This window comes from Pseudopodoces humilis, chromosome 1 (assembly GCF_049639895.1).
Source record: "Pseudopodoces humilis isolate 2021_Gansu_Grassland_sample_001 chromosome 1, ASM4963989v1, whole genome shotgun sequence".
NCBI classification, from domain to species: Eukaryota; Metazoa; Chordata; class Aves; order Passeriformes; family Paridae; genus Pseudopodoces; species Pseudopodoces humilis.
In genome coordinates, this window is record NC_142200.1 from 89719078 (window position 1) to 89743670 (window position 24593).

The 24593-nt window shown below is 41.9% G+C and overlaps 1 protein-coding gene across 1 annotated transcript; it reads right to left on the reverse strand.

Moving 5' to 3' along the window:
• Positions 1 to 8282: 8282 nt before the first annotated feature.
• On the reverse strand, positions 8283 to 23332 carry MYLIP (myosin regulatory light chain interacting protein). The gene is made up of 7 exons (XM_005525267.3): positions 23116 to 23332; positions 21912 to 22102; positions 12915 to 13100; positions 11991 to 12188; positions 11487 to 11651; positions 9989 to 10409; positions 8283 to 9654 (listed from the first exon to the last, which is right to left on the reverse strand). The coding sequence occupies exons 1-7, from the start codon at positions 23200 to 23202 to the stop codon at positions 9565 to 9567; spliced, it is 1338 nt and encodes a 445-aa protein (XP_005525324.1). The 5' UTR covers positions 23203 to 23332; the 3' UTR covers positions 8283 to 9564.
• Between the last annotated feature and the right edge of the window lie 1261 nt (positions 23333 to 24593).

Genomic DNA, 24593 nt, shown 5'->3' on the forward strand with positions numbered 1-24593 from the left:
GTACCTATGCATATGCAGCCTCTGTAGTCAGCTCAACCCAACTTTAATCAATCTGTCAACAAAGGGACAAGGTGTCCCTGTGTACTTCTTCATCTGGAACATTTTTTCTGAGCTTTGGGACCACAATTTAGAATACATCTCCCACAGCACATTCCCCACACTGTCCCAGAGCACTCACATCTTGTGGGCTTTTGCCTTTTTCCTGCAAAAGGGCTTCACGTCCTTTCCCTGCAGTTTCCCAGTGCTCCTTTCCCAGCACAAGCCTGCCAGGATAAAGGAAGACCTTTGCTCCAGGGCATGATGATCCTTACTGAAGCTTTACCCAACCAGCAGGCTCTGTTTCCATAAACCCAAGCCATTTATTTCTCCAAGCCCATTTCACAGCTGAAGAAGCCTGACAGTCCAGGTGGAGCAGCAGAGGCTGCCACATTCCATCCCCATCAGCTACTCCCTGTGGCCTTACACTGCGTTTGTGCCAAGAAAAATGCCAGCAGGGGCCATGTCCAGACCAAGACATAACTGGACCAGTCCCTAATGTTTGAGATGACCATCCTGTCATGTCACTGTCACCATGAAATAGGGCCTCAGATATGCCCCTTTACACAGTCCAGTTGGGCTAACATCAGTTTGGAGGAACTGGGAATCCTGTTGGTTATAGCAGCATTGATGGGAACGTGTGGTTTGGTGGGATAAGGGAAATGAATCTCAGAGAAAAACTGATATCTCACTCTAATTAATGTCCGTGTAAAGACTCCTACAGTAAAATGAGTCATATGACTCACCTCCCTTAGGCCTAAGCAGCTCTGGAGAAAATGTTCACTTGTCAAAGAAATGATCACAAGGGAAGCACCACAGTTAACTCACCCACCATGAGCATTCTCTTTTAATAGAAAGGCCTATCTTTTGTAGGAGGGGACAGCATTTTCCAAAGGATGGAAATTCCAAGGTAGTAATTATCTAATTCTTCAAATTAAAACCAGAGGGAAAGAATGTCAGGGGGAAAAAACATGTCTCACTATTTAGTGGAAACAAGAGATGTGCCCGTCTCTGCACAGCTGAGATCCTGATCTAGGTGACAATCTTAACTTTGAGCTCCCAAGCTGGAGGTTTATCTGTTTTTGCTTCAGTGTCTCTTACAGATAAAAGCCCTGAACAAAGTCTAGAGAGCTCAAACACTGTCCTTGGGCCTATATTTGGGGCAAACTCTCGCAGCTTCTAAGACCGCTAAGAGGAAATACAGATATCACAAAAACTGTAAGGGAGATGGATAAGAACTGAAAATTCCAATCTAGACTGGAGTCTGCTGCAGGCTAAGTCACTGACAGCAGAGAGAAACAAAGGTTTAGGAGGAATAAACAATTAATAACTCTGATTTATTGGAGACTGTTCAGGAAACACTGCTGTAAATACTTTTTCATCTTGGATGAGTGAACTAGAGATACATTTCCTCTCAAACCCTTTCTAGATTCAAGAACATCACTAGGAAAATCCCAGCGTGACTGACGATTCTTTAGGTGCATATTTGTTTTTTTCTTCAGAAAGTTATTAGTAGCATCACCAGTTTTGGACTGCACATCTGGAAGGCCAGCTGTCTTTTTCTTCTTTGATATGCAGTTCATCAGAGATCCAAGTACCCACACTGTGCCATCTCATATTTTAAAAAATGCATCGATGTCCTTTGTAGAAAAGGCAAAAGATCAGAGGAGACAGGCAATTTGTAGGAAGAACCAAAATGCAATAGGTGACTATAGAGATTTGGGGATTTGGCTTGAATTAAGAGTAGGAGAAATGCTGCTACGTACCAAAGAATGCATGCAGGCAGAAGGTGATATAGAGTTGAGGAAGCTGGCATGCTTCTGGAATTTGGATCCAAGAAACACAGAGTGCAGAAAAGGACACTCAGAAACATGTGAATGAGCCAAGAATGATAAGCAGGGAAGTGTTTTGTGGAGGGAGGGAGAACCGGGAGATTACAAGTAAAGCAGTTATGAGACTGAAATATCATCTTGCACAAGGATAATACTGGTAGGTATCCAGTAAGGTGGTGGTGAAGCTGCAGAATATTCATTACAACAGTGCTGTATCCCTTTCACAAACAGGCTGTGCAAGGAAAGGCTCCAAGGACAAATGTGCCCCAGTGTAATCCCAAAGGACTCAAGTTTTTAGAAGAAATCCGGGGAGACAACACTCAGCTGAGGATTAGCTATGAGGGTTGTACCTACACCAAAACAATGTTGTGCCTATCTGACCGGTATTAAAAAAAGAAGGGTTTAGCAACTTGGGGTTGCTAATTTAACATTTGCATAGCCAAGAGTGAGGAAAGAAACACGATATGGTGCAATTTATTATTAGAAACCTCTGCAAGGTACTCAGTTTTGGGGGAGTTTCCCTTTTTCTTCTTGTGACTTGTTCCTTACCCTTGTTAGTTTCTCTTTCCACAGTCACATGTCCCCCTCCCACTCAAGGACATGATTTTCAGCAAGAGCTGTGCTGCTGATGTTTTAGTCACCACACTGTGCTTGGTTTCTGGTGTTACTCTGCCTCTTTGCATCTACTACAGAGCTGCCTGCCAGAGAGAGAAACTATTGTTTGCAATCCATGACCATGAAATAATGACCATGAACGGGGGCACAAAGATGCTGAGAGGACTGGAGCACCTCTCCCACACAGACAGGCTGAGACCTGGGGTTATTCAGCTGGGAGAAGGCTCCAGGAACACCTTGGAGCACCTTACAGTGCCTAAAGGAAGCCTACAAGAGAGCTGGAGAGGGAATTTTAAGAAAGAAATGCAATGATAAGACAAGGGGAAATGTCTTTAAATGGAAAGAAGGGGGTTTGGATTGGATATTTTGCAGAAATTCCTTACTGTGAGGATGGTGAGGCACAGCCACAGGTTGTCCAGAGACATTGTGGATATCCTATCCCTGGAAGCGTTCAAGGCCAGGTTGAAGTTCAAGGCCAGTAAGTTCCCAAGTCTGGGAACTTACTCAGAGTCCCCAGATGGGACTCTGAGTAATCTGGTCAAGTGGAAGGTGTCCCTGCCCATGGCAAATGGGGTTGGAACGAGATGGTTTTTAAGGTTCCTTCCAACCCAACATTTAGATGATTCTGTGATTCTGTGAGCTTAGCCTGAAGAACATGGCAGTTAATTTTGAGGGAAACTCTTCAGGTAGGAACAGAATTTGAGAGGGAATTTCCAGAACTTGCACAGTTGGGAACCTACCCAGCATCATGGTCTTTTGGGTAACAGCATCCATTGTGGCAGCACATTTCTTTCTCTTTTTTTCCTTTCAGAAGATTTTCCACGCCTTTTATTCCTACCAGTCTTCTCCAAGAAGAGGCTGGCAATTATTCTAAAAGACAGAAATTAATCTTTTTTCTCTCCCTCTCTCTCTTTCCTAAAAATAAAGCCTTTTTCCTCCTATTGTAGCAAAGGCATTTTTCACCTAGGGAATAGAATAACTGTTGTAATTTATTTCTTCATCACCAAGGGAGGTTCAAATGCTTGTCTCCCACAGGGTTGGAGAGCTCTCCTGATAAGGTTGTAAAGCACCACCTCCAGTGTGCTAAATGTAAAGACACTGCACCTGCCCTTCAGGAGTATCCACAGCGTTGTCAGTGGGTTGCACAGGCAGGGTGCTCTCAGGCCACTCCAGTATTGCTTCACTTGGTGGGTCTTGGAGAGGGGAAGGAGGAAGTCAGCTGCTCAAACCACAGCAGAGCTGAAGGCATTTTTAAAAAATTCCAGCTCAAACAGTGACCTAGGCAAGCAGTTTTAAGGTCACACACAGACACCCGGTGTGTCAGTGTACCTTCAGGGCCAGTTTGCTTTGTGCATTGCCCTTTTGGAATTTCAGCTTATGAAGCAAGAGCTGGTTTGGCTTTGTAGCACAAGTCCAATTTTTGGCTCTGTCTCTGTGCCTGGTTTATTTCAATCATCAATACTGCTTGAATGAGAGTCCTCTATTGACTCTTTATAGTTCTAAACAAGGAAAACAAATACTGTCTCTTCAGATGAGGTGCCAATGTCTCTGTAATTCCCGAAGTTGTAGTGCTGTGATTGGAATTTGGTGCCAGATGCATGGATTCCTCAGACAAACAGCTTTCTGGCAAGAGAGAGGAAGATCTGGCTCTGGCAAGCCTGTTTATGTAAAAAGTTGCCATGTTACTGGCTTTCATTACCTGCATTGGCTTGATTTGAAGAAGCAAAGAAGCCAGACACAAACTACTGGATAAAACAGAGCTGGCAAACCCCTTCACACACACACACACACACACACACGCCTTGTTATTCCCATTGGAACCAGTAAGTGATCCTGACAGGGCAGCTACAGACAAACAGTCTTATTTAGACACCCTAATGGTGAGAGGAAAGATTATTTTCTACTGATTTCCTTTTTTCCATCTGACAGAGGTGGTGCCCTTTGCACTCCTGACAAGGCACAGAAAGAGGTTGGGTGTGTCATCCTCATTGGACAGGATTGGCCAAAGCAAGTCAGATTGTTTCTTGGAGTAGAGTTTATGTGAACAGCTACTAGATGAAGAAGGGCTGGCTTCAGAGCCTGGATTCCAGGAATCACTTGTGAGAGAACAGAAGAGTCTTCAAGAATAAGGAAGGGTTAGCAAAGAGCAAACATGCTAAACCATATCACTCAGGAGACAGTCAAAGTGAAGGCAAAGAAAGGCATCAGCTTTCAGGATCAGACTGATTCCCCACCCAGCCCAGCCTCCAAGCAAAGAAATGAATTCTGCCTTTTAGTTGATGAGAATTGGCAAGTGACCTGTTGTCAAGCTCTGGGAAAGCTGGTATGGTCTGTTTGCTTGACCTTTTTCTTTCAGGAACTTGGCATACACGTAAGTGCTTTGAAAGTTCGCTGCTGGCCAGACCCCAAAGTCCCCTACCCTGGCATGAACCAGAGATCATGCTGAACCCTGCTCACCATCCCTGAGCATCCAGGAGCACCAGCCCCATTCAATCTTTTGGATCCCTTGTGTCCCACTCTCACATGGAAAGAATTTTCAGAGTTGTCACAACTTGATTTTCCTGCTACTGCACCAACTCCTTAGTCGGGGCTCTGAGAATCCCTCCTCAGCATTCCTCCTGGTGCCTCTTCCTAGCTCACACCACCCATTGCAGGACCAGAAGACCCAGAAACCATGGTACTGGTGCCATGTACTGTGTAAGGTCATGTTGAACCATGGGGTTCCAGCTGATGGTTTACCTTGCAGTCATGTGGTCCTCAGGGTTCCTTGCAGATGGGGAGGTTTGGCTGTGGCCTGTCTGGAGAGTGCTCCAGTGAGAGTTTTCCTGGGGAATTAATGGCCTGGCAGTGGCTTGCTTGCCCAAGCATGCCTCATCTCCTGCCTGGCCCTCTCCTGCCTCTCCTAGTCTGTATCCCACCCAGTCATTCTTGCTAAGGGTCAGTGGTGCTCCTGCCAGGCCACCTGTCCCAGGTGAAGCCACAACCCTGGACCCCGTAGGAGGAGCCCCCACTCAGGCTTCTTCCAGCAAAACAGGCTCTGCCTTGGAAAGTCCACCTTTCTTCTAGCAGAGTACCCCAGGTTGTGGGGGTTCTCCCCTCCACAATTTTACTTTTTAAACCCATTTGTCAGTTGCTAATTTCTGTTTTAACAGGCTCCAGCTGGCTGAATCTGAGGGCACAAAGTGATTGAAGCATTTGCCTGGCACTACAGCATTCTTTCACTGAAAATGGTGGTGGTGATGATTCCAGAAGGATGTTTGACCAGGCACTGCTGAAGCTAAAATTTGTCAATTCATAATTTTAACACTCCATGGAGTTTGTTGTTCAAAAGCATATACAGGAAATCTGAGCTGTTATTTTCCTCGTCTTTGATCAACATGTCAGCGTGCTGCTGTGAAATGAAACAGCGTAGGCTGACAGATGAGGATTTTCCCCCAAGGGCATTCTCCTAGGAAGGCAACACTGCTGATTTAGCAAGGAAATAAATCTCAACATATATGAATGCTGCTGTGTACATGCTTTTATGGCACTTGGGGAAGTAATCAAAATAATTCAAAAATACAGAAGCCTTCATTTTACAGTTCTTTGCTATTTGAACATTTTGTATGTACCTTGAAATGAGCAACTATGAGCTGGAGGATGGAACTGTGCCTTTATACCAGCTGTAGCTTGGAACATCTCAACATGCTGCATTTGGAGCTCCTCTCCAACTGAGCTCTCTGTAAACAGAGACCTTGGTGCAGCAGGAGGAGGATGAAAGCCAGGGAGATACCGGTGGAAGTCTGGAACTTCACAGCCCTGTCTTATTTATTAATAATACTCAAGTGTAACTGTACTTTAGTACTTTATCTTCTCCAGATTTCCTACATGTAACCCTCTCCCCACAGGGCTGCTCTTAAATGCTGCTCTGCCCTCAGGAGGTGCACCTCACTAGCAAGGCTCTGGCTCAGCAAGTCGTGTTGTCTCTGAAGGTTTTTCCCATTTAGGTAGCTGTGGTGGATATTTGAGACTATGGCCCTTTAAAGTGACATTGCACACACCCAGTGGGATTACAGCAGCTGCACTGCAATTCTGAGGACAAATAAAAACTGAATGTTCCATGAATTTTCTTGCTAATTTGTACCAGCTTTGTGTAGCAGATACTGGTACAGGAGCTGACTTATGTGTGAGGTACTAAATGAAGCTTTGTGATCAATGCTGCAGAGGAAGAAGCGTAAAGGACACACACTCCAGTTACTCCCACGAACTGTGCTTTTGTTTGCTGGTTTGGGATTTTTTTTCAACCCCTCTGCCATCCATTGCAACATTCAAAGCACCTCAGGAGAAAAGAACAGCACTTCAGTAAACAAGATCTAATTTTTTTCTGCAGTATGACTAAATGGCATGTGGAGCTCAAGATTTCCTATCACTTCTTTTACACTCTTCACAGCACTCGGCAGCTCACGTGGACAAGACACAGTTACTCCTTGTAATAAAGTGTACTTGACCCACAAACATTGAGCAACACAAGTCACAGCAGTGTTGGGTGGTTAAGCAAAACTTTCCTAGCAGAACATGATCAACTACATTTCAAGCAATGAAGTCTGTGAACAAATCAAAGCTATTCTTGCATTGTTTTACATCAAATTTTTTCTTGCATATAAACCAAGTGAGGCTTTTGTGGTGATTTACAACACTGTGAAGAGGTGAGCTGCTGCTCAATTCTAAGGACAGGTAACATCATTTCATTAAAAAAAACCACACTCCCCACTGATCGGAGACCCTTGCCACCAAACTCCATCAGCCTTCACTTGTTGCTGCACACTCTGCTTTGCCAATACAGAACCAGGACCCCAGCAGCTTCAGGCACAGCCTGCACCAGGCCTGCACTCAGACCTTGCAGCTTGGGTTGGTGCCCTGCACAGCTTTCCAACACTTAAGAGGGTATGTTTACACAAGTCACAGGATTTGGCCAAATTCCACCACTCCCATATAACCAGTCTCAAACCCTACCTTGATTAGAGCTCTAACTACTTGAATTATTTTTATTAGCAAGGTTTAATTACACAGTCAATTTAATTACAAGGAGCCAGAGCTCACGCTTGCCTATTTTAACAGCTTGATCATGTTGCATGCTTTAAATCAGATTCCTGTATTAATATCCATTTATATTAATTTATAATCCATTTCAGCCAGCTGCCGTAAAATAATGGATTAGATGTTACTAACACAATTTGGTTGCAATCTTGGAAGCAAAGGTTTGCTCAAGCTTCTGTATGCTGGTACAGTAGCTGGGTGGTCTTTTCTGAACGCACTCCCTGTCATGGCAGAGCACAGATCTGGAAGAAGTGCTGAAGCACTATCTCTTCAACGATGTCAAAGGAGAATTCTTAAGTTACCAAGTATGAATAGCTCCAGTCCAAAAAGACAACACCACATCTGTAATTAAGAAGTTGCTAAACAAGACTACTGAAAACAACTCTCTACTCTCAAGCTGCATTCTTTAATTCTTCTCATTCCCCTGGAATACAGCTCCAGCTATATTGCTCCAGATTTGGGGCAATTTACTGTAGGAAATATTCTTTACAAAGTCAATTCAGAAGGCTATGTTACAGTTTGAATATGTCAGCTGTTTTAATGTTCACTGTCTGTAACAAATGTCAGTTTTCTTCCCTCCTTTGCATGCACTTGAGAAGACCTCATTACCTCAAACATGACAAAATATTCAAGACTGTAAACACAAAAATACTGCCTTGTGTTTTCAGTTCAGTAATGCCTCAGATGAACTGCAGAACAAAAATCAGTCTTAGCAGTAACAAAGATTTTTCAAGTCCTTTATTAATCTGAATATAAAAAAGACAGAAGCTGCCTAACAATATAGGACAAAGCTCTTGCTTCATGAGGAAACAAAATTTTCTTTACAAAGTGAAAAAATAAATACCCTCTTAGAGTAAGGTTTATATGCTAATGTGTCATAAAAAAGTAGAGTTTTAATATTTTGACAAAATGTCTGTGCAAAGAAACAGATGCATAAACACACATTACTGCTACATTAAGGCAATATGAAAAGTATAGTCAGAAAATTTCAGTAAAGTGACAGTGTACTTTTCTAGCTTTGATTAAGCCAGTATTGCACCCAAACATGGTCTCCAGTTCCCACTGTACCCTGGAGAAGACACTAGGAAACTAGAGCCCAAAATGCCCACATAGGGGGGTGGAAATCAAGAACATTTTATTGGGTAGGTCATTTCCTGCTAAAGACGCTAACTGAAGAAAGCATTTAAAATTATACACAACCCTTAAAGATTAATGGTGCATGTTTAATATTTTAAAATCAGTGTCCAAAAATAAAGCCTACTTGAAGGGCAGTTGCTTGCAGCTCCCAAGTCCACCAGCCAAAAGTGGCCTGTGGGAAACTTGGGAGTTTCTGTCCGCTGAGAGCTGTGAATGAAGTCCCATAGCAATGCTTCCACAGGACACTGTCAACCACAAGACTTTCCTGACCCACCCTCAACACTTGAAGATTAACCATCTTGTCTTCCCTTTCCAAAGCTATTTTCTCAGAATTGCTTTCTATTTAATAGAATTCTGAGTTAAGCACAGCTGCTTAGAGAAGCCTTGTAACTCCAGTTTAAGAACTAATTTTTAAAGATCTCTCCTCTTTAAAGCAGTTTACTAAAAGCAGAACCTACAAGCCTTACTAAACCGGTATGTGTAAAAGCAAGTCTTACCATTAAAATAAACAGTGCAACTGTACTAAAAAGGATTTAGAGCATGTAAAAGAAAAGGCTGCATTGCTTTCGCCAGGTACGTCTGCATGTGTACACCACATTTCTCCAGGGTTACTGAGCTTTGTGGCTACACTGCCCTGCTACAAACTTATGATCATTCTTTTATGAATCAATTACACTTCTACTCTCAGAAGATGTCCCAAACCATTTTGGACATGCTGAACAAAGAATATTTATGTTAAAAAATGCAGTATTTTTTGCTTTTGATCGTGGATAGGTGCCAGAGTGATTGCCTTCTTCACAATCAATGGTTGCATTTCTTACTAGTGCAGTTTGAAGAGTACATGATGCGTTTAAAGTGTGTGCGTAGATCATATCACAGTCAGATTGAGAAGACTGGTGTGGGTTGGCAAGTACACATGCTGGACATGCTCTACACGGGATCTGCAAACAGGACACGACTGGAAAGGAAAAACATTGGGACATTAGTTTACTTTGTATTTTGAGAGTCTCTGCACTTCCTGCAGACTTCACATACACAATAAAGCATTTTTTCCATCATCCCATATTTAAGACAGGGTATAGTGAGAAGTATGCAGCTCATTCTTAGCCTCACCACAAATTATGTTAGCACATTGTTCAGACAATGCTCTCTGAAATCAGTTTGCCACAAACAAAATTTTAGCAGTTTTACTAGAACATCAACACAAACATATTAATCCATGACCATCAAATATAAAAAAACAAACCTTCCACACAAATTGGTAACTCATAACTTAATGGCACTGCATTTACCTGTAACTGGGAAGCACAGGACTTGCAGCAAACTGTATGGCCACAGGGACAAAAGGTTGAATTTATCTCTTCTTCACAACACACCATACAAAGCATGGACTCCTTCAGCTTCCGTAACTTCTCTTGCAGGGCTTTTGTTTGTTGGCAGCTGAGACCCTCGCAGTTGTCACAGTTCATGCTGCTTTCTGAAGACTTAAGGGGGGAACTTGGTGGGGTTTGATCACTTCTTGAAACAAGATCCACAATGCCAGCATTGTACAGAGCTCGCCTCGCATGATCATAAACTTCTTTTGATGTTCTTTTAATATCAAAGACGTATTTTTTACCAAGATTAATGTTTTCATTCAGAAATAGAGATGCTAGGTGACCCTTTAAGTCTCGACTATACTGCATCATGACAGCACTGGTGACAGTGTCACACCTATAAAGCAAAAGGACAAACGCAAACTTGGTTAGTTAATACCAGTAGAATGATCCTACAATAATTTTTTCCCCAAATTGAAGTAACAGCACTGAAACTAAAGCAAATTAAACAGTCTGAGGTAATACTTAAGCTCTTGCTGATCTTTGCATGAAAACTCTCCTTTGAAACTTGTAAAATGGAAAGTGACTCTTACTTTACATCTTCAAAATGTGAAGTGTCTGGTAAAATGGAGTCAGCCTGTGGAAGGGACTTAACAAATTATGCTAACAAACAGCAAACAGTTGTTTAATCCACAGTTCAGCCTCGCAACACCTTTTTGCATGGCATTTCCAAACACTGCCTTTAAGAACTCCAATTAAGATTCTTTGGCTGTGAATTTTTATCACAGAGTCAAGCAATGTTTTTAACCCAATTTCCACCCAGTACTTTATACACTAGCATTATGTCATTCTGGAGGGAACCACAGTGAATGGAGTGTAGAGAATTAAGGCATTTGTATTTGAGTCCAGCTGTGCATTTCAGGTATCCTAACCATGGTCATCACATATTTCAGTGATCCAGTTGAATCTTCAGAAGCCTATTAAGGCATATCACTTCTCTAGGCAACACAGGAAGGAAAACAAACACAGAACAGGATTGCAGCCTCACAGGGCCCAAGGTGCAAGATCTAGGATGGGAAGGTGGCGTACAGATAAAGTAACAGCTGAAGGAGCCAAATAAAAGGTCTACACATTCTGAATGAAAGGATCTTCCCAACTGCTCTCATTCTCTCTCTTACATAGGAACAAAAAAAAAATGTATGTATTGCTTATTAAGTATCAAGGAACATACAAAGTTTATACTCTGAAACGCTATTATTCATAGCAGGAAAATTTTGCTTACTTTTCGTGTTACTCCCACCCCACAAAATGGAAAGTATCAAGAACCTGTTCAGCTTCTGGACTTAAGAAGAAAAGTGAGGCTGCAAAGACAATGAAATTTTGCAGAGCATTTCCAAAGTGCAGTCAAGACTTAAGCACTTAGTTCAAACATTGGAGAAGAGCAGCAGCACATGACTCTAGGGGCAATACTGACCTGTAAAATGCATGTGTCTCTGTAATTGCTCTGTAGAGTCCACTTGCTGCCCTTGTACTGATCATCTTGAACAAGAGAACCACACTATTACCAGACTCCTTGGTAACAGTCAGATATACATTCTTCCCAGACTGAGTTGCCATTTGAACAACAGGATAAGCAATCCTAAAAATTAATGTTAAAAAAATAAAGGTTATTTAGTTGTTAAGGATTAGGGCATTTCCTACAAACTATTACAGTGCATTTTTATCAGAAGTTCCAATGATTTCTGATGGTAGTCAGCAATGCTGATTGAAGATGCTGCTCCAAAAATATATATAAAAATCAAAATTATTAAGGTCACTTGTTTATCTTGATTACAAGCAGGTAGTGTCCTCAGACCCTACATCCCAATAGTCATATTTAGTAATTCTCAGAGTAGTTTTATGTATTTATGTGAAAACTAGAGGCACACTCCATATTTCTGAAAAATTGATCATGCAAGTGGCTCCAGGAAACACATACCTGTTGATTGGACTGAAGTCATCTTTACAGATGGATATGCCTTCAGGTCCAACACCAATAAGGAGTTTTTGCCCTTCACTATCTCTCACTGAGTGCCACTCTACCCCATAGTTCTCCAGTGTTGTAACAATCTGTAGAATCTGGTATTCAGCAGATGCTTGACTTAGACCTTCTAGTTCCTTGTGTTTTGTAATAATGCTGTTGATAAAAAGATTAAGGATAGGTGAAATAACTCAAATATCTGCCATTACTGTCAACAGCAGTTTTAACATGTCACTCGTTTTAACATGGGTTTTTAGATGACCTAGTTAAGCAGATTAGTAAATGCTCCTGACCTGCTTTATCCGTCTATAGATTTCCAGAAATTGTGAACTGGAAACAGTTGAGAATTATCAAAAAATCCTGAGAATGTTAAGGAGAAAATACTATGGATTTGCTTAGATATGAAAAAGCTACATGTAATTAAGGCTTTCTAACTAACACCACCAGTCCTAAATATTTCCCTGAGCTACCACTAAGTTCATAGTTAAAGAAAATGCTACAGAAAAGTATGACACACTGAATGTTTCCTGATATTCAGGAATTGAGCTATGAAGATGTTTCTGAATTCTGTTTACTCTTCAGAGTAAGGGTACTAAGCCACATGAATTCCTTAATTCACAAGTATAGGTCTAAGACATGTTTACAATTTAAATACCCTGTTCCAGTTACTTAAATATATCTGTATCTTCCCACATACCAGAATTTTCACAAGAAAAAAACAACAAAAAAAATCCACAAAAACAACAAAAAAACCCCACCTCATAACTGAGCTTAAGAATTTAACTGGTATCAAAACATTTCAGCTTGGAGATTTTGATCTCCAAAGCTACTGCATAACAAAATCTTCTGCTAAAAGGGAAACTAGATCGTTTTGCTTTTTACCTCTCCAAAATGGTAGTGGTGAGCTCTTTTGCACACAACTCTTCATAACTGTACTTGGCAGTGTTCTGGTTATAATCTCCAAACTTCATCTGGGCCAACAGTGCACTAAGTTCAATTGCATGCTCTGAAGAACATTGAAGATTACCAGCAAGAAGATCTTCTTTTATATGCAAGAAAAACATATGCCTGCAACACAATCAGAAACATTTGCTTACACATGACATCTGTAATCAAGAATGGAACAAGTAACATCTCTGCTATGTATGGTAATCAAGAATTTGCAATGAATGTACCAAGCAGATAAAGTCTGGTACAAGGGAAAGAAAAGGGACTCTGTCTCATTCTTTACTTACTCTTAAACATGAAGCTACAACTGAAGATAGCATCTAAAATCACTACTAAAAGAAAAGAGCACTTCACCATCATCACAAGTATCTCAAGAATAAGAACTGCTTTACTTCCTAAGGCAACTTAGTAATTTAAATTTAGTGAGTAAAATATCAATGAAAGATTTAAATTAGTTTCCTGTGTTCACATTTTTTTGTTGCAATTTACAAGTTATTCTGCATTTTACAAAAGCAAGTTTGGGAAGAGCATCTCAAGACATACACACTCCTGTTATTCAAAAGGGGAAGCTGTACTTTCTCTACACAGTGGAAATGCCCCTGCCACTACAGCCATGGTGCCTTTACCAGTGACATGATTAACAGAATAACTTGAAATATCTGAAAAGGCACTGGGGAATAAAACAGAAAAACAGCTACTGTGTAAGCACTTGTCAGACCAAACTTTGCACTTGAGACCAAGGCAGGTTTGACAGCTTGCTCAAACTTAAGGAAGCTGTTCTTAATTATCTAATAGGTTACTTGACAGACAAATCAACATTTTCACCAACATTAATAGCAGCATGTTATTATCCCCTATGGGTTGCCCTAACTTCTATAGATCATCCTTATTTTCCCTCAGGGAACACAATATAAATTTCTTACCATTTAAGACTCAGCGTATTTATGGAAGCCAGATGGAGAATAATGTTTCACTGAAAAAAAATTATCTTTCAATAAATGAAGCCTAGCACCCAACAGGGATGTGTCTTGGCTTCCACAGGAACAGGACATTTATTTTTCTAAAATCAAGTCTAATCTACTTTTAAGAAAAGCTTTGCTGCAGTACTGTATTTAATCTCTCATCACTGAAGTTGAAGGTGCTAATAAAGTAATGAGCTTTCCTTACAATAGGAATTCTGAGTAATATCTTACATATATTCTGTTGTAGCATTCTGTAATTCCTTTGTACAACAAGGCAAATAGAACTTTTTTTCAGCATTATGAGCAATTGCAGAACTTGCAAAGGTTGTTTTCAGTCTTAGCTCTATTGGTAAATGTTGCAACTAATAAGATACCAGACCAAAATATGCCTCATATCCACAACTTTTTGCATCAGGAAAGAAGAATTGGTATTAAATTATCCTGTAAACTTTCCTACAGTCCACTTCCTGCAAGAAGTCTCAGCTCCAACACTCCCCTTTGCAAACTGTCATGCTAGAGTATCATGCTAGTCGTGATGCAAGTGCTTAATTGCATCTCTCAAGTCTAAACATCAACCTACACCCTTCAGCAATACTAGAAGGGGTTTGGTGAAAGCCAATGTTCTCACACTGTGAAGGACACAAGTTTAGGTGGCAAGAGGACCAGAACTTCAGACAGAGTTGTCTCCACTGTCAGCAGGTTATTCTTTCTTTAGGCTCTGTTTTTTGAGAAAGTCAAACCTCTGCTCCCATGTGTTTTTCCTGCCTTGCACAGTCACAGCTCTTTGGGCCTGGGCCCCAGAAAGGAGTATCTGTGGCCTTTTAAAATATCTTAGTTGTACAGACTCTTTTTGGTGCTCAGCCCATAAAACGAAAGAATTCAGTATAAATTACGAAAACACTAGGGCCAAAATAAAGGCAAACAGTAACTACCTAACTCCAATCAACATTTCATAAAATAAACAGCTTCTCAGGAACTCTTGATCCTATGACAATACCAGAACAGGATTTCTTAAGTACTAATTACAAATGCAGCATTTCAAAGAAAGATTAGACTTTTTATTTTTCTCATTGGATTTACAATTACCACACCTAAATTCTTTTATCTTCAGGTTTTTTTTTCATATGACAGCACTGACTACACAGGGTAAAATCAAGAGTACTCTGCTTGCTGGGAAGACATTATTGACATCTCAAGGGGACCTGAAAACCAAAATATTCCTCCTGCAAATATAGATGAATTACAGAAAGGTACAGCAGATGCATGGCTTGTCACATTCCATTACTACAAAGCCAGTAATGGCATAGGAAGACAAATGAGTTTAAGGCACAATGTGAAGTAGCATCATGCCAACTAATGTGCAGTAACTTCCCATAACTGGCTCTTATCACAAAAGGAAAAACATCTCACCAATGCTCAGCTACTTTACATTTTTTTTGCTAAATAGAACAAACAGCACATATAAAGGACAGTTACTGCAAACTAACTAGTTATGCAAATTCAGTCCATATGCACCTGAGTTTGGGTAGCAAAATCTCTGCTGTCTTTTTGTGCGTGTATGTGTGTTGGGGTTTTTTTTGTTTGTTTGTTTTTGGGCTTTTTGTTTGTATTGACTCTAAGTGTGTTTGATGAAGAAAAGGCACCTAGAAATTGAAAGACAGTGAGGGCTATGAACACATCTGAAAAAGTGGTTTTGTTTAGCCCATCCAGCTGCAGAGTGCAGCTTATTAAAGTTATATTAATATCCACTGTAAAACCATTCTTCTTCAAAAGGTCCAAAATATGACACTAGCCACAATCATAACAAATGCAGACTTTTTTTTACACAAAACTAAACAAAGTCTTTTGATCCTTAAAGAAAAAGGCATAAGAATGATTTTATTGATGAATAAAGTCAAGCAAAACTAAAGCATTAGGATCCTTGATGCAGCTCCTTATCTAATTCTGCAAATTCTAAAGGACCCAACAGACTGTCTTGTAGAAAACCTGCTCATAGCACAGATACTATTAGTTACAAGAAAGGATTTATGTAAGTTCCTGTAAATTAGATTGTGACCTAATTGCTTCATGCACCATCCACCATCCCTCTTCTTCTTGGAACATTTATATAAAAAAAAATTTAAGACTTCTCTAACCTCTAAGGAGTCAGGATGTACAGTAAAAGGATACATTTCTTCCAAGGAATTATTTCAGCACTAGTATTTTAGACTTAATGAAATTTTTACCTAGCAAGTTTTAGAACAATGAACTCTTAAAACTAAAAACTGAACTGTTCATATGTTCCCTAAAGGTTAAATTTCCAATAATGCTGGTAGAAAATCTAAAGTCTGTCCACCATGTAAGAAACCAAATGGTTTTGTTTATGCATCATTCGCACTTCAGTTGTACTTGATACACTAATATTACATGTTAAAATTTGAGAAGTAACTGAAGTCAGACAAAAGGTATGTCTGTCCCTACCCCCTGCCCCAGCCCCAACATTCTTTCAGCACATTCTGCAGCTTTTTACTACCTTGCCAAAGCTTCACTCAGTCTTTAAATCTTCACAACTCTGAACTTTGCCCATCAATTGCTGTGACTCCTAGACATCTTAACACCTGCCAGACATGTTGGGACATTGATCAGCTAGTGGCAGCTTTAAGGACAAACAGAACTTCCCACCGTACTTGTAGCCCAAGTTCTCTACAAGTGACAGCACTAGTACAGAAGACAGGGTCTGTAGCCCAAAACTGCTTCTTCTTCTCCAAACCCCATGCTACCTAGACATACCTGTGTATTCAATTACAGAACAATTCCTCTGAGTTTAGTAGCTCAAAACACTACATAAGGATACTGACGAGAGTGCAATACATTAAGTTTGCCAAAGCTACACTCCATCAGTCACTGCCCAGACGGATTTCTTCCTTTCCAAATGAACAAAGGGCAGTTTTACAATTAGAACAGGATCACAGATTTTCTTCAAGCTTTAGCTATACTGGTGATTTTATATTAATTTTGCATCCTTATTTTTGGATCCATGTTTTGCATATAATTTATGTGCATATAAAACACTCAGTAAAACCAAATGTGGTGTGATTAATGTATTGCAGTTGGATGTAAATAATTTGATACAAAAACTGTAGAAAAGAGAGGTTGCAAGGAGATTTCAGCAGATGGTCCACTTCACAAAAAAGTATAGCTACCAAACCAAAGTCACAGACCCAGATATCAATCACATTAATTGCTTTTTACCTCCCTCTGAAGTAATTTATGCAGGCTGACAATACTGAACACCACTACCAGAAACAGACTTTACTACTTCATTACAATGGAATTCCAAGAGGGGGAAAATCACCTAGTTAGTCTTCACCCAAATGAACTGGCATTAACAACTCCACAAAAAATACTATGAAAAGTACATGTAACACAAGATCATACTTTTTTTTTTAACTCATTAAAGACAATTATGTGCATTAGGAATCAAGGCTCTGCACTATTACTAGTAGTTTGTACTAAAATTTTTTTAATCCAGGCAAGGCAAGAGCAAATAGGTAGCTAAAAATTTTAAACTATAAATTTAGCTGTCAGTGGAAGAAGTGACAAACCCTAATCCTTTACCAAGGATGGTGTCTGCATATGACATTATCTGCATATGACTAATGACCCCTAAACTAGAAGCACAGCCAAAGACCTCATTCTCTTGCCAGACTGTTGGCAAGAATCTTAGCATATCTCCTAAGGAACTACCTGTTCTCTCTGAGGTATGATTCCTTACCACCTTAACCTTACAGGTTAAGGCTCTTTCCTATTGTGGAGTACATTTACTGCTCTGTAGTCTAAAATCAAAATTTAGAGGCATAATTGTTCTCCCTAAAAATATATTGTTAAAGATTTCTGAATCTATAGAATATAATTCTGTTTTTTAAAAGCAGTCAAGGCCACCCCACATGGAAAAAAGCAACTTTTTTGCCTTTTTTATGCTCCTCGGTATCTTTGTCCTTCCTTGCTCTCAGCAGAGTGGGTAAAAAGATTACCAACTGCAATTCAACTCCGATTTAGACAAACAGATCCATTAAACTCACCCGAGTGTCTATCACATACACTTTTACTGCCTTGTAACAAACATTATGTCACTGCTGCACTGGCTACCCAGTGCTATAGGATAACAGGTTGGTTTCCTCACTTTTTATCTACTACATGTATCTGACTCCTCAACAGATTTAAGGCCATTCTTCATTTCAACTAGTTCATCAATACAACTGAACAACATAGCAAAAGAGTGTAAATATAATTCAAATACTGGCAAACATCACACAACCTTTAACAGCCCCTAAAACTATAATTGCCACTTCCAAGGTTGGAAAGACAGCTCTTTTGCATGGTCTATGATATTGTGTGGCTCACCAGAATCTGATGTATTTTAAGTTGTCGTGGCTTACGTGTGAATATCTGATTTTCAGTCACACTACACAAAGGCAAACAATGCTGAATTTAAAACCTAAACCCACCATTCTCCCAGACTGCTGCCAGGCACTATTGGCCTCTTGGGTGGCTTGGCAAACACTCTTCCAATTAACAGGTGGCTGCAAGTCTCAAGACTCCTCTGCTCCACATTCCACAGCAGCCTGTGGCCGATGTCTGGAGCTCTCTGCCCCAGGTAGGGGCTGTGATAACCCAAAGGAGAGCTGGCTCCCAGGCCGTGCCCCAGCACCACCAGGCCTGGGTTACTCCCGGTCACTGCCCCGACACCACATCCGGCACAGCCGGACCGCCTGGCCTGCACCCCTGCCGGGCACCTCCTCACAGCCCTACCCCCGTCAAAAAGTCTCCTGAAAATTCCTATTAGCTTAGTATAATCCTTTCTCTAAGCCCTAGCTCCTTACTGCAATTCAACACTTCACAACATTTGATACATGAACCACCCACAAGTCATTCAGTAAAGAAGTGAAAAGCAGGTTTGCTTTTTCTTCCCCACAACTATTGCACGACCTATCAAAGAAATACAGGAAACAGTGAAAACAAACACAACACAAGCCAGAGTTACGATCTCTATCCTGGACCATCACGTGTCTTTAAGGAAAGAGATAGCAATTCTTTTCAAGCCAATGTGATTCTCCATGCTAAAGAAAACTCATAGCTCTTCAAACTCCTCTAAAGCAGCACACTGTTCACATCTCAGATTTGTTTGCAAAACTGACAGCAGCAGATTAAATTTGAATGACATTCTTTCACTGAAGCACTTTTATTCCATTGAAAGCAATTCTAAACTATGAAATCATGTGGTACAATTCAGTACCAGGTAGTCAAATAAAAAACCTAGAAGTTGAGATCCAAAGAAGAATAAACTGCTTTTAACCCTATAAAAAAAGTGCAGTAGAAAGGGTTTCTCCATGCAATTCTCAGACTCCCAAAGCACTTAGTGAATGTGGTTTGTTGCCACAGTGGTCAGAGGTACAATTACAACCTGCTCTGTCTTTGTGCTCAGTAGCAACAGGCTGCTTTGTATAAGAATATTAAACTTGGCTGCAATCTTCCTCAGGGCTGATTAAAGATAACAGAGGCAGAGGTCAACATTCTGTTGCCAGATCAGCTTTCACAGCATGTAGAAACCTGAACATTAAATTGCGACAAACAAACATACAACTGAGTTTTAAACTCAAGCGCAAGGCAAGGGTCTCTAATGAAGCACTGCAACTGGGGTTGGTAAAGCTTCCTAAGTATACAGAAAAAAATCGCTGGTATCTCAGTCACAATGCTTGCCTTTATAATCATGATGAAGCACATCAACAAAATTTAGAATTACTTGCAGCTTCTCAGATTTCAAAAGCAGTCTCAACATGCATTTGATTTATATGTAAAAACAGGATTGGAGGCTGCAAGCAAAAGACTGGAAAACTTCCCCAGCGTTCTTTACACACAGGACCACAAGGCAACAGCTCTGCCAGAAACACCAAATATGGACACAGCTGCTAAAGGAAACTAAGGATACCCATCACTTTCTTCATCAAGACTTGGCAACAGGTTTACGAGTTTTTCATCTTCTCCTTGATGCTTACACACAAACTAAGTATGAACTCACAGTTACATGCATATATAAATCCTCAAGCAGACCTGAGTAGAAAAAAAAGTCAATCTACCAAAACTCAGTGCCAACAATCCAGGAGAATAGACATTTACCCCAGTCGCTGGAAATCTAGGTCTGCTATGTGTGGACTACTGGGCTTACACAACTAAAAGGCAGTTATTGTAACATGACATATAACTTGTATTTGGTTTTAATATATCTCATCTGATGCCTAAGCCCAGGTTAATTTTCAAATTGTTTGTTAAAAATATTAGTTTCAAAACTGTCTTAACACATAAAAGGAAGCTTGCCCCACCTGCATCCTTTTAAATCATCTTTACAGTGGAGAAATACTTGCTGCTTTGATATAGGTATATAAGCTCTGTTACAGTTTAGCTACATAAGCCAGTCTTTGAGGCCCTTGGGGCATGTTTCACCAGTTCAACCTCTCTATTTAAACTTCCACCTCCTGCCAAGTCTTGCACTGACAGTGCTGAAGGCAGGGACACAGACATCTGTAAAAGCCTTGTGAAGTTGAACAAGTATTCATCAATGATAGCATAAAAATGCCACTTTTAGGATTCCTCAGACTTTCACCCTGATTTGTTTTGTGAGTGGAGACATATCCGACATGCTCAGGGTAATCTCTTCTGCCTCATCAGGTATGAAACTGTGTTTCCTTTTGTTCTGAATCAATCCTATTTGTTATTGGGCTTTATACTTACCAATATTTAAGTAAGAGCTTTTTTAAGGAAAAAATACTCCACGATATGCCATGGATAGTAGAAATTATTTCCTAAATAAAAGTATATCAGAACTGGAATTCAATTTCAATACATACGCCTAACTGGAGCAATTATCCAGGACAACCATGGTCTACCACTACAGCATTCTGAAAACTTCAACCATATTGATAAGCTGGAAACAATGCTATCCCAAAAGCCTCTCACCTCCACATTAGATCAAAAAAATAAACTCAAAAACTTTTTCCTTTGAAATAAACACCAAATCAGACTGTCAGGATCTGACCAAGTTCTTTAGACATTCTGTGCAGAAGCACCACGTTGTACTCAAGGTCTTAATTCTGAAAGTACTAAGTTAATGATTCTGAGAGTAACAAGTTCTGGTGGAGTAGTGAAAATGAGTTTTGGCATTATCATACAGACATGAGATTTCAATTGGCCCCATTCATATTAACTGTACTATCCAAAACTAACAGGAAAAATTAGTTGGAAGGTCAGCATTAAATACACATGTGTACAGCATGTACATTTAAAAGATAATCTTACTGCAATTCATGTGGTAATCAAACTCAAGGAGTAAAAGCAAGTGCTCCCCACTAATTGTAGAAGGCTATTTCTTCTGATTTAATAGCAGTATAACAATTTAGTTAAGAGGACTTGCCACAGAAGCAGCCAGACAGCTGTTTCTTTTGTAGCCTCTAAGGGCCTGTAGCTATATGAAAGTTACTGTAACATAATACCAGACAAAAAGGAATTCAGCAAGTTTTTTTTGCACTGTGGGAGGAATTGTTTCCTGCCTTTCTGTACTAGTGGTTCAGAATGACCTAGAGTAACACCACAGAACAGAGGTTACTATCGGACACACAAACACCATATAAAAAGTTTGCTACTGGTAGCTTAGTTTCTTCCAGTTCCAGCACTAAGTGCTCACAAAATTACTCACACTCATTACTTACGGGTAGCTATACAAAGCTTAATGTTGCCAATTTAATTACATTTTTTCTAAAAAAAAAAAAAGCAATAATAAACTTCAAAAAGAGTAAGATTTTAAAACTACATAGAAAAGTCAAGCAAAATTACCATATGATGAAAGAAATAAAAACAGTGTGCAATCATTTTCGTAAATTACAGAAATTGAAAACAAAGTATTAAATAAAGTGTACTTACAACCATAATTACTTACCTTGTCTGTTCCTGTAAGATAAGATGTGGCTCAACAAAAAATTTGACTCTCAATTTCAATCGATAAGGGGCTAAACCATCCATCTGCTGGGAGATCCTATTCCTCAAATTCAGCCATAGATTCTCCCCTTTGCTGCCAGTGAACTGCAGTCCAAAATAATCAACTTCTATAATCCCCAACCTTCTGCAAACCTGAAAGAATAATTTTTTTTACAATCAGGCTACAACATGACAATGAAAAGTAACATCTGAAGTGGTCTTTCAGACTGCTCACTTAAACACACACAAGATCCTGCTGTCAGCACCTTCATACAAAGGCTTAATTACTTGGATTTTAGGTTCCATACAAAACAGCCCAGAAAAAAAACAACTAAGCGTGAACTGGGAATTTCTCTACTAGCCAAATATACACTTGCTTCCACGGACAAATTTCACCCCCAGGTCAGGCACTTTAGAGGGTCAGCAGATTGCCACAAGAGGAGAATGTCTAATACTCAATATCACAGCCGATCGCATTTGCTGGGCAAGACTGAGTAAAGAAGTACAGTCAACCGCAAGTTTTATTTAGGTGCCACCAGCAGACCGGACTGTTTGCTTGTCTCTCCCCAGCATCCCCAAGGCAGCCACCGCAGACACACCGAGGCGCTGGCGATGGAAAGGCGAGAAGGCACCTGGACGGCAGCTCCAGCGCGCTCGGCCCCGGATGCAGAGGGTTGGATGCAGCGGGTGCTACATCCCCCGCTTCTGCCCCCAGTGCTGTCCCCTCCCCGGGGACACTTCCAGCGGGATTCACTGGCGAAGCCCGGGCCTGCGCTTCCCACGGCAGAGGGGCCGGAGAGCCCCGTGGCGGGGCATGCAGCACCCTCTGCATTCAACATGGAGAAGGGGTTGGGGAGGAAAAAAAAACCACACACACACAAAAAAGGAAAATTAAAAACAAGAAACCAAAACCATAAGGGAAGCGGGGAGACTGCGGCGCTCCCCGCCCCCACCGCCGCCGCGGCCGCCCCCGCACGGCCCAGCCCCGCGCCACCGCCGCCCCTCGCCCGGGCCCCGCCGCGGGGACAGGGCAGCGGTCTGGCAGCGGAGCCGCGCGACCGCCGGGCACCAGCGCTCGGCGCTGCCCCGTGGTCACCGCTGCGCCCGTCACAGCCCCGCCCGAGCGCTGGCGCCCGGCGGGCGGGCGGCGAGGAGCAGCCCCTCACCTGGTTGAGGCAGTCCTCGCCGTTTGCTTTCGCCTCTACCTCCACCTCCATCACCACCGCGTCCGGCCTGGTCACATAGCACAGCATGGTTGGCGACAGCCGGCTCCGCTGCTGCTGCCACGGACACCCGGAGCGCCCGCCGCCGCTGTCGCCACGGGCTGAGCCCTGCACGCGCCGCCCGCCGCCGTCCACACCCGGACCCCGGCAGCGCCCGTCCCGCGCCCCTCGCCGCCTGCGCGCCGCCAGCGCAGCTCCCTCCTTATGTACTCTCCGCCGCCCCGCCCCGCCCGGCTCCGCACCTGCAGACCAATCAGAAGCCGCCGCTCATGGCTGCGGGCCGCCGCCGCCACCAATCAGCGCCGCCATGGCCGCGCGGGCGTGCGTTGTGCCCGCTCTCTGGCGCCCCCCGCCGTGGCCGCGGGGTCGCAGCGCGCGCTGGGGCCGCTGCCGGGACTCCCTCAGCTGCCGGGACTCCCTCAGCTGCCGGCGGCTCTCGGCACAATCGGCCTCCCTCAGCCAGCGCTGCCCGCAGCTGCTCACCCCGGCGCTGTGTCCGCCCAAATCAAAGGAAAGTGTGCTCTTCCAAGCGCAGGTGGAGGCCAAGCCTGATGGGCAGGGACAATCTGTGATACAAATGAGAGAGGGCAGCCATGGGCTGTGTGACAACCAAATACTGCCTTCACAGAATCACAGGATCAGTTAGAAAAGACCTTTAGATCATCGAGTCCACCGTATGATGAATCGCCACCATGTCAACCAGACCATGGTACTGAATGCCACGTCGAGTCTTTCCTTTAACACCTGCAGGGACAGTGACTCCACCACTTCTCTGGGCAGCTCATTCCAATGTCCAATCACCTTTTCTGTGAAGAAATTCTTTCTCATTTCCAAACTAAATTTCCCCTGGTGCAGCTTGAGACTGTCTCCTCTCATCCTATTGCTGGCTGCCTGGCAGAAGAGTCTGCTCCCCACCTACACCCTCCTTGCTACACCCTCCTTTCAGGTCATTACAGAAAGTGATAAGGTCCCTCTGAGCCCTGGCTCATGTCTCATCTTTCAAACACTCCTTTTTGTCAAATGGAAGATAAAATCCAAACTGATGCTCTCACTCCCATACTCTCTTTGGCCTCCTCAACTCTGTGTTATGCAGAATGCAAAACCCCAGAAAAGATGGAAATTTGAAGAAAACTGGTCGAGGCCTGTCACAGCCTCCATGCACCACCATGCCAAGGGATGGTGGAGATTTTACACTCATTGAACTCTGTAGATATGAATCTCATAGCTGATTCCTGACCAGGGAAAGAACATCTGCACCAGGCAAGCCCTTGGAACTGTGTTTGTCAAGCATACCCAAGGTGCATGAAGTAGTTTATGGCTCCACTTTTAACAATGTAAATTGAAACAACAGGGAGGACTATGTACAAAGTGCACACTGTATGTATTGCCCAAAAGAAGTGCAGATCAAAGATATACTGAGC

Bases quoted from the DNA above. Each gene is read 5' to 3' on its own strand.
- MYLIP (XM_005525267.3), bottom strand. From the start codon at position 23,202: ATGCTGTGCTATGTGACCAGGCCGGACGCGGTGGTGATGGAGGTGGAG. The intron at 22,103-23,115 runs GTGAGGGGCTGC...TTATTCTTTCAG, and splicing joins GCGAGGACTGCCTCAACCAG to GTTTGCAGAAGGTTGGGGAT. The intron at 13,101-21,911 runs GTAAGTAATTAT...ATTGTGTTGCAG, and splicing joins ATCTTACAGGAACAGACAAG to GCATATGTTTTTCTTGCATA.